This window comes from Myotis myotis, unplaced genomic scaffold (assembly GCF_014108235.1).
Source record: "Myotis myotis isolate mMyoMyo1 unplaced genomic scaffold, mMyoMyo1.p scaffold_m19_p_10, whole genome shotgun sequence".
NCBI lineage: Eukaryota > Metazoa > Chordata > Mammalia > Chiroptera > Vespertilionidae > Myotis > Myotis myotis.
In genome coordinates, this window is record NW_023416314.1 from 53,888,962 (window position 1) to 53,901,774 (window position 12,813).

General features: G+C 40.5%; 2 protein-coding genes and 1 pseudogene across 14 annotated transcripts in view; 2 read left to right on the plus strand and 1 right to left on the minus strand.

Moving 5' to 3' along the window:
• Positions 1-5,541, minus strand: part of HPS5 (HPS5 biogenesis of lysosomal organelles complex 2 subunit 2) — a 38,995-nt gene extending 33,454 nt beyond the window's left edge. For 6 of the 12 annotated variants that reach the window (XR_004970447.1, XM_036325604.1, XM_036325602.1 and 3 more), the window contains exons 1-3: positions 4,721-5,162; positions 1,488-1,551; positions 278-441 (exon numbers count right to left, since the gene is read on the minus strand). Coding sequence is in view for 11 of the 12 variants with exons in the window: in XM_036325604.1 (XP_036181497.1) it covers positions 278-385 (108 nt within the window). In the remaining variant the exon portion in view is untranslated. Of the gene's footprint in view, positions 1-277; positions 442-1,487; positions 1,552-4,720; positions 5,371-5,425 lie in introns of those variants that run through there. The other 6 variants (XM_036325594.1, XM_036325596.1, XM_036325595.1 and 3 more) reach the window with 6 other exon arrangements.
• Positions 5,542-5,733: 192 nt separating this feature from the next.
• LOC118665428 lies at positions 5,734-12,578 on the plus strand (annotated as a pseudogene).
• Positions 5,794-12,813, plus strand: part of GTF2H1 (general transcription factor IIH subunit 1) — a 34,654-nt gene continuing 27,634 nt past the window's right edge. The window contains exons 1-2 of one of the 2 annotated variants that reach the window (XM_036325609.1): positions 5,794-5,977; positions 7,860-8,005. The gene's annotated coding sequence lies outside the window, so the exon portion shown is untranslated. The remainder of the gene's footprint in view (positions 5,978-7,859; positions 8,006-12,813) is intronic. The other variant, XM_036325607.1, reaches the window with a different exon arrangement.

Here is a 12,813-nt window from a genome sequence, read left to right on the forward strand (position 1 = left end):
ATTACTTCCTGAAAGAAGACAGGAAGATTACTGAGAGGAGGGGGAAAATCAGCAATCAATACCATGGTTTCCAAGGACAGGAAAGAATTCAAATGATAGCTCAAAAAATAAAAGAAAGAGCTATGAACATGCTATATAGGCAGTAATGCTTAATACTAGTATAGGTAATACTCAAGTTTCCATAAAACATAAAGAACTAAAGGGCAGGAGGCACATGTAACAGAGAGCACACAATCATATGAATATGAATGTGAATCATTCATATCAAGAAATTCACCTTTAGACGACTTGAGTCCAGCCTTAGGGCTGAAAGTAATGGATCCAGAGACTCAAACTCTGCAAGAACATGGGTGTAGGACTCCAGTATGACTGGCACAAAAGTCATTTAGCTGGAAAGTTGAAACTATGTTGAGTGATAGGCACAGGATTCCTGAATTAAACCTGAAAAAACATAATTTAAGAAGCAAAGCACTCGTTTGACATGCATTTAATGAGTATGTAAAGAACACGGAAAGACAGGGATAAGAATCCCTACTCTGGAGGTGTTCAGCCTTTAGGTGGAAAGAAAACACGCATAGGTAACATGCAAACATCAGCTTGTACTGCATCATTTCCTGATTTTAAACCTCCCAGAGTAAGTCCAGATTCTCAAGGCCCTCCATAATCCTACCCCACTCATCTAATAGTGTGAGAAGGTAGAATGGACACTGCAGGATTTTTTTAATATATGTTTTTATTAATTTTAGAGAAGGAAGGCAGAGGGAGAGAAGGATAGAAACATCAACCAGCTCCTCCTGCATATACCCTACTGGGGATCGAGCCTGCAACCCCGGCATGTGCCCTGACCTCGAATCGAACCCTGACCTCCTGGTTCAGGGGTTGACACTCAACTACTGAGACACACCATCTGAGCAACACTGCAGGATTTAAGAGGAAAATTGGTCAAGCTCCTCTATGGGAAAATAGCAACCCTAGCTGCATTTAAGTTGTAAATCATCATCTGTCTTTAAGTGTCTTTCATTAAACAGCAATTTTCCTTATTAAAGGGCAATTTTCAAAAAAGGCCTCTAACTATAAATCCTTATCAGCAAATTCAATGGTTATCAGTCAACAATTTAATAGTGCTTAAAGGAATAGACCTCTGGATCTCTTTCTCCTGCCTATCAGGAGCTCATTAAGTATCTGCTGAATAAATGAACGCACCTACTAAGTAAGTGACAAGTCAAGTGCAGGTAATTACAGCTTGAAGAGGAATAAAGACTTTAGTAAGAGACCTGATAGCAAATGCCAAATACCCAATGAGGACTTTGTAAACTAAAATAAGAGTTCTTAACTGTTCAACAACTCTCAAGTATACATTTTTGTCAAATTGCATCAATTTCCAAAGAAAGGAAATAAATAAAAGTTAAGAAAAGTCTACCCCTTAATTTTAAATTTTCCCAATCCTTTGTTACCTGCCAAATTAAGAATATAAAGCAAATACTTACCCTGGCCGGGTAGCTCAGTTGGTTAGAGCGTCGTCCTGCTACGCCAAGGTTGTGGGTTCAATCCCTAGTCAGGGCATATACACAAATCAGTCAATGATTGCATAAATAAGTGGAACAACAAATCAATGTTGCTCCCTCGCTCTCGCTCCTTTCCTTTCTCTAAAATCAATGAATAAAAAAAATTTTTTAGAGAAGCAATTGCTTATACTTGTTTTTTGATTGTTTACACTTTGTGTTTTTTCAGAGACACATAAATTCACTCATTCATTTACTCAACAAATATGTACCTAGCACAAACTATGTGCCAGGCATTGTTCTAGGTCCCAGGGACAACAAAATAAGACAAAATAAAGTCTTAATGCTCATGGAGCATACCTTCTAGTGACAAAGCACATACAAGCTTAAGATATTTTTATTGCATACACATAATATAGTCTTATGTTCTAGCAATAAGTATCTAGCATATGCTAGTAACACTGTTCGTAATACATCTTAACCTCTGCAAGGAGAATAATATTCAAAAAAAGAAAAATCTTTAGGCATCCTATATGGGCATACTTCAAGATATTTCGGGTTTGGTTCCAGACCACCATAATAAAGTGAGTACAGCAATAAAATGAGTCATAATCTTTTTACTGGTGGAAGGGCTTGTCTTTGATTTGTAAAAAAGCAACATCTGTGGAGCACAATAACGCAAAGTGCAATAAAATGAGTATGTCCATACTTAAAATATTTGAGAATTCCTGACCGAAGAAAAATCTTTTTTTCCCCCATTAATACATTTTATTGAGTACTTAGTAAAATATGAGGCATAGCAGTGGGAACAGGACAAATAAAATACCAGAAATCAATAATTTTAAATTCAAATAGGAGAAAAAAAAAAAGAACAAATCTCTCTCACATACGCACATCTCTCACAAGGACAACATAAGCAAAGTGCTATATTGGAACTTAAAAACCAGAGATAATCACGAGTTCAAAGGAACCATGGAAAACTTCCTAAGGGAAATAGCCCTGGTAGCTGAACAGGCTTTTATCAGAAGAAAATGGGTGAGGGTAACAGGTGGGGCAGCAATAAGCAAAGATATATAGAATATGTTTGGAGAATATAAATTTAATCTTTGGTTGAAACACAGGATCCAAGCAATGGAATAATGAAAGATAAAGCTGGAATAGCCATTCAAGCATAAGTTACAAAACACTTTGAATCTCAAACCAAGGAACCTGAACAAATTTTAATTTGGAAGGAAATAAAGGTATTGGAAAATTTGTGTTGGATGATCACATAATTTCTGTGAAGTCCTGTGGGTAGTTATGTGAGAAGGATGGATGGTGAGGAAGTAAAGATAAGGCTTTTCAATTACTAAATAAATCTGGTGGAAAGAAAACAAATTCTTGGCTTTCTGACCAGGCAAAACTCAAAACAGTTTAGGTACTAGCTAAAAGAAAAGAGTCTCTAAAATGAAAGGATCTGAAGATACAAGAAAAAGATAAAACCACAGTACAAGATCCTGAAAAAAGGACTGACATCAAGGCCACAGTATCGATCTCTTCTACTAGTGATCTTCAAACTGCAGCTGATAGGCCATTTGGCCTTGATCTCAGTGAAGAGAGAATGTCCTGGAAGTTATGATTTAATGGAGTAAAAAACCATTTTGCTCTTAAGACTTAGTGGAGATAAGGATGGAAAAGAAACAGCATAAGCAATATCAGTTCTCAAGAGCAGTTGTTGGGTGATAGTGCTAAGCCAAATCCAAATGTATACTTTTCTCTCTCCCTGAAATGACTCCTCTCCCTCCACACCTACTTATTCAAATACACCCAGCCTTTCAGGCTTAATATAAGTCCCACTTCCCAAAATTCTCAAGGTGGAAGAAGATTCAAAGTGCATACACCCACCTAACTCAGAAATTAGTTGTAACCTGGACCTCTGAACATTTTCAGCACTGGAAAAGGAATGCTTCCTCTCTTGAAGCTGCCCATTCCACTTCTCCAGCTCTCAGTATTATAAGGTCTTTTTTCAAATATTGGGTTGAAATGTGTTCACTTACAGCATTTACTAAATATTCCTAACTGTGGATTCTATAGTTTATGGCAGTGGTTCTCAACCTTCCTAATGCCGCAACCCTTTAATACAGTTCCTCATGTTGTGGTGACCCCCAATTTCATTATTACAAATTGAACATAATTAAAGCATAGTGATTAATCACAAAAACAATATGTAATTATATATGTGTTTTCCGATGGTCTTAGGCGACCCCTATGAAAGGGTCGTTTGAACTCCAAAGGGGTCGCGACCCACAAGTTGAGAACCGCTGGTTTATGGGAATAAGTTTATTCCTTCCAAAACAACCCTTCAGTATTTGAAAAGTGTTATCAGGTCTTCTAAATATTTAACACTCCCAGCTTTCCAGTCATTTCTTACATGACAATGTCCCAGTTCTTCTCTTCTGGTCAACCTACACAGGCACTTTAGTTTACCCGAAAACGTGTTGCCTAGAACTGAACATAATACTCCTTAAGTAGTTAGGTAACAGAATAGAGTAGAAACACTAACCTACTTGATATGGACACTAAGTTTCTATCTTACTACCTAAAATAGCACCAGATGTGTTTTTAAAATTGCCATACCACACTTGGATTCAACAGAGCAAGTGGTCAGCTACAACTCAAAGAAATTTTCACATAAAATGGTCAGTACCTACCTACACAGAGTAGAACTGAGCTCAAATTGAAAGCTGCTATTAATCAAATGTAACAATGGCTATAAAAAGTACCTAGAAATTGGAAAGCTCTGTACAAACAAGAACAGTAGAATGCTGATCATTGTTAAAGTTGGATGGCGTGTACATGAGGGTTCATTAAATTAACGTATTTTTATCTATGTGTGACATTTTCTGTAAGTTTTTTTTTAGAAAAGCTCCACATAAACCTTCAACAGCTACCCTTCTTACAGAAACTATGATCTTAGCCCTATTTCTCCAGCTTCGTCTTCCATCCTATCCTCTCTCCTCTTCTCCAACTACATGAAGCTATCTTTTGTTCCTCTTTCTCCCCGTCAACATTCTGTGCCTCCATAATTTTAATATTGGCTGTTTCTTGAATCTCCCTCCGTCTAACAAAATCCTATCTTCCTGGAAACCTAAGTTTAAATAGTTCTTCCGTTAAGTCTGTCGCACCTCCAGCCTAGCAAAAAAAAACTAAGCCAACAGAAGGGGGTCATAAATGCTTACCAAAGTTAATGAAACAAATTCTTGAGGGGTTTGCTGGCCCAAGGTCACAGAGGTTTTAAAGGTGGAGCTGAGGCTAGAATCCACTTCTCCTGAGTCCAAAACCTAATCACCTTTCCATGTTGCTACAATCGAGTAGTAGGATCGAGAAAAAGTTCTCTCATCACCCTAGTGCTGTACTCACTTCCCTAATGAACCCGAGTTTGCTGCTCACACCAAACCCAAATCACAGCATCCTCTTTTTCGCATGGAAGAGGAGGCAAAAGAGAAGAAAGGAAGCAAACGTTAGAGTTATTGTGTGAAGGGAAAGGAGGAGATTTCGGTCTTCCCACCCAAGAAGTAACAATCAGAGAACTCTCCACCGCGGACAGCAATAGCGACTCACTCATTCGCGCACTCGATGTGCCTCGTCCCCGCGGGGGAGACAGGCCCTGCCGACAAGAAAACCTCCCCGCCTAGCGGAACTACTAACTTTAACAGCTAAACTCTAATGTCGTCTTCATCTCTTAAGGGGAGGAGCCTCGGTAACCAATTTCCAAATCCAAGTCCCAGTCCTGCACCACTATCTCCAGGACAGTAGCCCCCAATTTGCAGCGGTTCGCACCGTCCCTCCAGGCTGGGCGCCGGACACTCACCGAACACTGAGAGGCACACAGCAGCTGGTCTCTCCCGTCGCCCCTCCCCTCACTCCTCCCCGCCCAGGCTTACGTCATCCCGGAGCGTCGAGGACTCGGGGACAGCGCAGTTAACGGTACTTCCTCGTCACGTGAGGGGCTACGCCCCTGCTTCCGCGTGGTCCCTCCCCCTCAGTCCGCCATCGCAATTACGCTCTCTGCGGCCTGCAGTTAGTGGGCCGCTGCCGGCCGAAGAGAAAGCGCCGACCGGAACCGGAGGAACTCTAGGCCAAAGGGGTGAGCCTGCCAGGATCCCGGGACTCTTCCCCGCTGGAAGCCGGCGAGAGAAAATGAAACCAGGCGGGTTCCGGCGGGGGAGGGAGGGAACCAGCGGAAGGTGTCATGGCGGCCGTGCTTTGGGGTCACGTGCCCCGCCGGCCCGCCTTGGCACTTCCGGTCACGTGCCCTCAGAGTTCTCGCAGCCAGCGATGGAGGCGAGACCCCCCAGTAACAGAGGCGGTAGCGGAGGCTGCGGCGGCTACTGGGTTTCAGATTCTTCCCGGCAGCGTCGCTAAGAAGCGCAGCGGCACTCGACCGGACCCATCCCACTTTCTTACTCCCTGCCCAGGGCCGCAGCTCCCACCTGGTAAGTTTAGACCAAAGAATGGGAATGGGTGGGTGGGTGAGTAGCTGACAGGCCTGGGGGCCGCTGGACGGCGCGGATTCTGCCCCTTTTTCCTGTGTCCCTGTCGCCGTCCCCGCACCTCCCACGCTGCATTCCGGGCAGCCCGTTATTATCCTGAAGCGGGGAAGAAGCGACCCTTAATATACTTGCTGCAGGAAGCCTACCCCTCTACTGAGAGCAGGGACCAGAGCGTTCCCCCAAAGCCGGGGTCGGACGGCTCATGGGAATGAAGGACGTGGAGGCCTCTCCCTCGCAAGGGAGCCCTTCCCGTTAGGAAACGTGCTGTTAAGTCTTTCGGTTTCTGTAAGAGAAAAAGCTCTCGCCTCGGTGCCTGCACGCTGTGCTTCGCCTGTCAGTCCTACCGCTTTGAAAGCCTTAACTCGTGTGCCAGCCCACACACCCCTCCCAGGTTTGGACTGGGCCCGGCTTGATCGTCTTAAAAATAGATCACCAACACATGGGGATATGTAATTATTGCCTAAAGAACGTTTATCCAATTGACTCTCAAACATCCGTTTTAGGACCTGTGAAATGGGGAGAGGGAGAGAGATTTTTAAAAATTAACCTTTTCCCCATTAGAAGATCCGATTTTAAAACATACAAAAGCATAGTGCTTTGACTCCAAAAAGAAGTGGAACAATCCCTCCCCATGAAATCTTAACCAGGAATCCTCATGTGTAAAGCAAAGTCAAAACTAGAACAGATGAAATGGAAATGTCACCGCAGGAGGGAAGATAACCTCTAGCATCAGGCCTACGGCTTTCAGAGGGGCCGGGCTCTGGGGAGAAGGTGTGCCTTTTAGCAGACCTGAATCCCGCATTTGGCAAGGAGGGAGGGAGAATTTGGGGCCAGTACACCTGTTAGCATTGCAGCAGATCGATGGGTGAAACCGAGTCTCTTCTAGGTGGTATGAAATACATGTGGTAGTGCAAATGTAAAGACAGCTTTTTAAAAATACTAGGGACGTGGGTGCAGAGAGACAGGAGTCGGTTAAAAGCAGTGAACCAAATGATGGGCTCCAGTCAGTTGTGACTGCTTCCTGTGTGCACTGCCCTGGAGACATGTCTTCACCTACTGGTCTGTCCACCTTTCAGCCCTGTTTTCCTGTGCTGCTGGTTTTTCCCTACCATTGGAACGTTGCCAAGTGTACCTTCTGCTTTCCCAGCATTCTGACCACTTTTATCTCGGGGTTATTGCTGCTAGAGGCCTCTTGTGTACCTTTCCTCCTTCCTCTTCCCCTACCACCGCTGTGGCGGTGTCAGCCATCCAGTAGACCCTCATTTCCCCACTGTGATTGCCAACCGATTGTTCTCTCCATTTTGGTATTGTCCTCTTGCATGCAGTATTTATGAGTTAATATGAGCATGTCTTTCCCTCTATCTTGCATTTCTCTGTAGCGTTTTCCTCCTCCTTCCTCTCCTTGTACTGTTGTAAGATAAAGTGCTCGGTCTTAAAATTGTTACATTAGTTATTCCCTCTTAATATCTGCTTTGTGTGTGTAACTATCCTTAAAACAATACATTTGGGTTACTCTTTACATACTTTCAAGGTCTTATTCCCTGTAATACTGAGTTGTTTAAAAAAGTTTGGATTGCCTAATGACAAACAGTATTCCAAATCTCCATTTTGTATGCTGGCAGGTACAGCAGCTCTGTTAGAGGGTGATAAGGAGTTTATATTTCACTTGTTACTTTTTTTTTCTTTTCTTTTTTCTTTTTTTTTTTCCCCCATTTACCTCTGCCATTGGAAAAGGGGATGTAGGTAATGGAAATATAGAGATGCAGTAATTTAAAGATTTCTGCTGAATATTTTCAATTTCTTCCTATCCCTGTTTTCTTATAAGCCAGTTATTGGAATCTATGAAGAATGGTCCTCTGATTTGTGAGAAGAAAGTAATAGTGCTTCCTGGAATTAGCCGCAGATGTATGTGCAAAGGTTTCTTGTGTCTTACCAAGATTGTATCCTTCTGTTAACAAAGATCTTAAGAAGGTATCGTAGATATTTATTAAACTCTTCCTATAGGCCAAAATAGGCTGCTGGGTGCTTGTATTGCACTGAACACAATACAGTAGTCTCTGCCCTTCTTTATGAAGCTTGCAGTGTGTCAAGGGGAGATCGACATTAAAATAATTACTTTAAAAATTAATAATAGTTGTGATAAGTGCTATAAAGAGAAGAATAGAAGGCCTTGCCTAATAACTTTGAAGCTTAGAGTATGGAAAAAATGAGTAAAAGTTAGTTAATGGGAAGGAAGGAGAATGTACAAAGGCTCAGAGCAAGGCATGTACATTTAGCTTCAGGCAAGTAAATATTTCACTGAAAATGAATTAATGACTTTACCGAAGGATCTTGCTATTTGACTCTTATAGAACTCTACTGGGAAGTTTTTGCTCCTCAAGGAACTATCTTCAAGAAAAGTCTAGAAATCAGAAGTTACTGATACCCCTACTGGTTCTATTAAACTTCCTAAAATTGGTCCTAGCACAATTAAAGTTACTACAGATAACCAGGGAAGTTTGATAAGCAAACTTTATTTTTAAAGTTCCCCCTTAGTGGATTTTCATGTAAATGTTTTTTTTAATATATATATTTATATTTTTTATTATTTCGGAGAGGAAGGAAGAGGGAGAGAGAAATAGAAACATCAGTGATGAGAGAGAATCATTGATTGGCTGTCTCCTGCATGCTTCCCACTGGGGATGGAGCCCACAACCTGGACGTGTACCCTTGACCGGAATCGAACCTGGGACCCTTTAGTCCGTAGGTTGACGCTCTACCCACTGAGACAAACTAGCTAAGGCTTCATATAAATGGTTTTACATGCTATATACAGGATGGGGCAACAGTTTGTTTACAGTTGTGCGTATGAAAAAGTTTATTATATTATTATTAATTATTGTATTAATTTACATACGAACAACTGCAAAACTACTTTTGTCCCACGCTGTACTTAAGAGGCTATGTTTTTCCCAATTGATTTAAAGTAGCTAATAAAGTCAATTCTATTCATCTGATTTTTCCTCCACTTCAGTTTCTCTCTTAACTCATCTTTTCCTCCATACCTTCCATCTCAGAAAAGTTTTTTTACCCCAAAGCTAATACTTATGTGTGCCTGTAGTCCAGTTAACTGGGGACTTGCTCTATCAACTGTCTTGCTCACTGCTTTTCCTCCATATATGAACATACTTAAAGTTATCTTACGGTTATCTGCTTATCCTCCCCATCTTTCTCAGATTTTAATTCATGTTTCCTAAAATTCAATTAGTATAATTTTACATAATACAGACAGGCTTATTAAAATGTTGATACTTACGTGTTTATTAAAATGGATATTAGGAAATGAATATTAGAGTATTTAATGGTTCCATAGATGTTATAAATTTTCCTTTATGGATTAAATTTTTAAAGCTAAATAAAATAATTGATATATATATATTACAAAAATTGAAAATTGTTTTAATTCTTACCCATACTAAGACACCTAACACTTTTCCATGTTTCCTTAACAAACATATGGTTTGATAGGGATACACTCTTGCAAAGACATTTTTTTTTCTGCAAAGACATTTTTAAAAACTACTTTTCTCATTACGAAATAATATATTATAGAAATCCAGAAAACAAAAGGTATCTTCAGATCGTCTGTAATCCTGTCACTGTAGGTAACCACTATTAAATTGGGTATATACCCATTCCTCTAATTCTAAATGTTCACAAAATAGCATAGTGGAACTCCAAGGTCAGTCTGACCCAGATTGAAACCCAGTTCTCCTACTCCTTGATATATTGGGAAAATACCTTGATTTCTCAGACCCAGTTTCCTTTATCCACAGAATGCAACTAATAATAGCACCTGTCTCAGGATTGTTAACTGGGAACTGAATGAGATAACACCTATAAATAATTTAGTCCCAATACCTGGACATAGTAAGAATTCAGTAAAGCTTCTTGTTTGCTCGGGGCAAATTATGACACCTAGATGTGTTCGCTTCTCTAAAATTAGAAACTTCCCCTCCAGAGCTGGAAGAAGTAAATGTTTTAAAATTATATTTTAAATTGTTTCTTTGGGAATGAAAACTATTCATTACTTCAGAAATGGCATATATGTGGCATTTTTCATCACTATCAATCATGGGATCTTTCCTCAGAGTCCTTTTTGGCCTCATATTCCAGACATTCACACTCAAGCCTCTAGCATTTGTGTTGGGTATTTAAGATTCCCAGGATTTAGGAGAAAGGTGGGAGGACACCAGGCTGTTTCCTAGGTAACAAATTAGCCATATATACAAATGACTCTCAAAGATATGGAGAGCATTTGAAGACATTTGATTGTTAAAAGATGGAGAAAGAAGTATCTGAAATATTAAGTATTAAATTTTCACTTTTGGGTCGTGGCATATTGCTGTCATGGTGGCTGGGAGAAGGACCCTCTGAGCTCTTTTGAGGCTTACAGAAGCAGCACCTCAAGCTTCTCTAACAAGGAGGAAAACAACCAGCTGGAGGAGACCAGTCCCAGGGCCCTGGATCCTGCAAAGGCAGTGGGTGGTTGTGGGAACAAGACAGAACAGTGGCTGCCAGGACCCATAAGCTATTCTGGAGCATGACTGGCCCAGCCTTTCTCTGCAGTCTGATCAACAGACTGGGAGAGGCAGTGTCAAGACACCTGAGAAGCCTCTAAAGGAATTCAAAATGTGGAAGTCAAACTGCACCACCTTTGGAGACTTACACTACTGATACGAAACCTCCCCACCCAGAGCTGGATATGGCAATAAAATGGTCTAACATATATGAGGACAGTGGTGATGACATCCCAGGAAACAATAAGAAAGCTAGAAGGGAAAGAGATAGAGGAGTCAGATTAAAAAGATGAACATACTTCTAAAAAGCATAAAATAGCCCTAGCCAGTTCACTCAGTGGTTAGAGCAGCCGTGGGCAAACTACAGCCCGTGGGCTGGATCCGGCCCGTTTGAAATGAATAAAACTAAAAAAAAAAAAAAGATCATACCCTTTTATGTAATGATGTTTACTTTGAATTTATATTAGTTCACACAAACACTCCATCCATGCTTTTGTTCCGGCCCTCCGGTCCAGTTTAAGAACCCATTGTGGCCCTCGAGTCAAAAAGTTTGCCCACCCCTGGGTTAGAGCAATGGTTCCGAACCTTTTATTGGCCATGCCCCACCTAAGCATTTCTAAAAGTCTGATATCCCTGTGACATATAATTCTTATTATTCAAAAGTTGAACTCCTATTCATGTGGAGGAAGCCTAAAAGGCCATTAACTTGGTTTAAACAAGCTTCCAAAGAATATGGCACCCATGAAAGAGAAAAATAAAAGAACAAAAGGACAGTTGAAGTACTAAGGAAGAAATCACTAAGAAATTGTTAAAAAAAAAATAATAATATGAAATGATATGAAAAATAGCAATGTTTTAAAACATAATAGAGAACTGAAATACATAAATATACATATATATGTGTGTGTGTGTGTATATATATATATATGCTGTATATGAGGCCCCAAGAACCATAAGAAGTGCAAAAAATTCACTGTTAATAACTCATTCTCAAATTTCCCCCCCCATGGGGCGTGTGCCCCACATTGTGAACCACTAGGTTAGAGTGTCGGCCTGCAGACCGAAGAATCCTAGGTTTGAGTCTGATTAAGGGCATGTACCTCAGTTGCAGACTCGATTCCCAGCCCCAGTCGGGGCATATGTGGGAGGCAACCACATTGATGTTTCTCTCTGTCTCCCCACTCCCTCCTACTTTCTCTTAAAAAAACAAAAAAAAATCAATGGAGAGGGAAGGTAGAGAAGAGTGGGGGTAAGGGGGAGAAATCAACCAAAGGACTTGTATGCATGCATATAAGCCTAAGCAATGGACACAGACACCAGGGAGGTGAGGGCATGAGTGGGGAATTGGGGGGGCAATGAGGGGATGAGGACACATATGTAATACCTTAATAAAGAAAAAAAAGAAAACATCCACTTGTTATAATTTAAAAAAAATAATCAATGGGAAAAGTATCCTTGGGTGAGGATTAACCAAATAAATAACACAAGGTAGAAACAGGAGAACCAATAGAGAAGAAAAAGAAAACAGCAAATGACAAGAATTTTTGCACTGTGAAACTTAATAAAATGGTTTTGTTTATTTGGAGGTTTTGGGGGGCAGAAAAGTTGATACTGTAAATTATTGTAAAGTATCATCATCATGAAAGTGCATGTTAATCCGATATAATAAAAGCCTAATATGCAAATAGACTGGCAGAATGACCGGTCGCTGTGATGCTCACTGACCACCAGGGGGCAGACGCTCAACACAGGAGCTGCCCCCTGCCTTTTAGAATCTATAAAGTGATGCCAAATGTAGCAAATAAAAATACACAAAATTCAGTTAAGTTTGAATTTTAGACAACAAATAATGATTTAATAAATTTGATATTTGGGAAATAGTTTAGCTAAAAATTTGTTTATTTGAAAAGCAAATTTACCTGAGCATCTTATATTGTATCTGACAGCCCTATTTCTCTGTTTTCTCTTCACAGCTGCTATTTTAATACTTTCCATTTAGTAATAAAAAAACAAGATTGTAGTCAGGAAGACAACCTTTGATTTGACTATTATAGTCCAAAATGCAGTGCCATTATCTGTAACATTTTGAATAATAAAAGGAGAAAACATTTTTTGACTCGGTTTTACATTTTTCAAGCATACTGGACAAAACCTATACCAAGAATTAGGAAATGTGCATGTGGTTTCAGCTCTGGGAGTGGGTCTAGAATAGTCACAGAA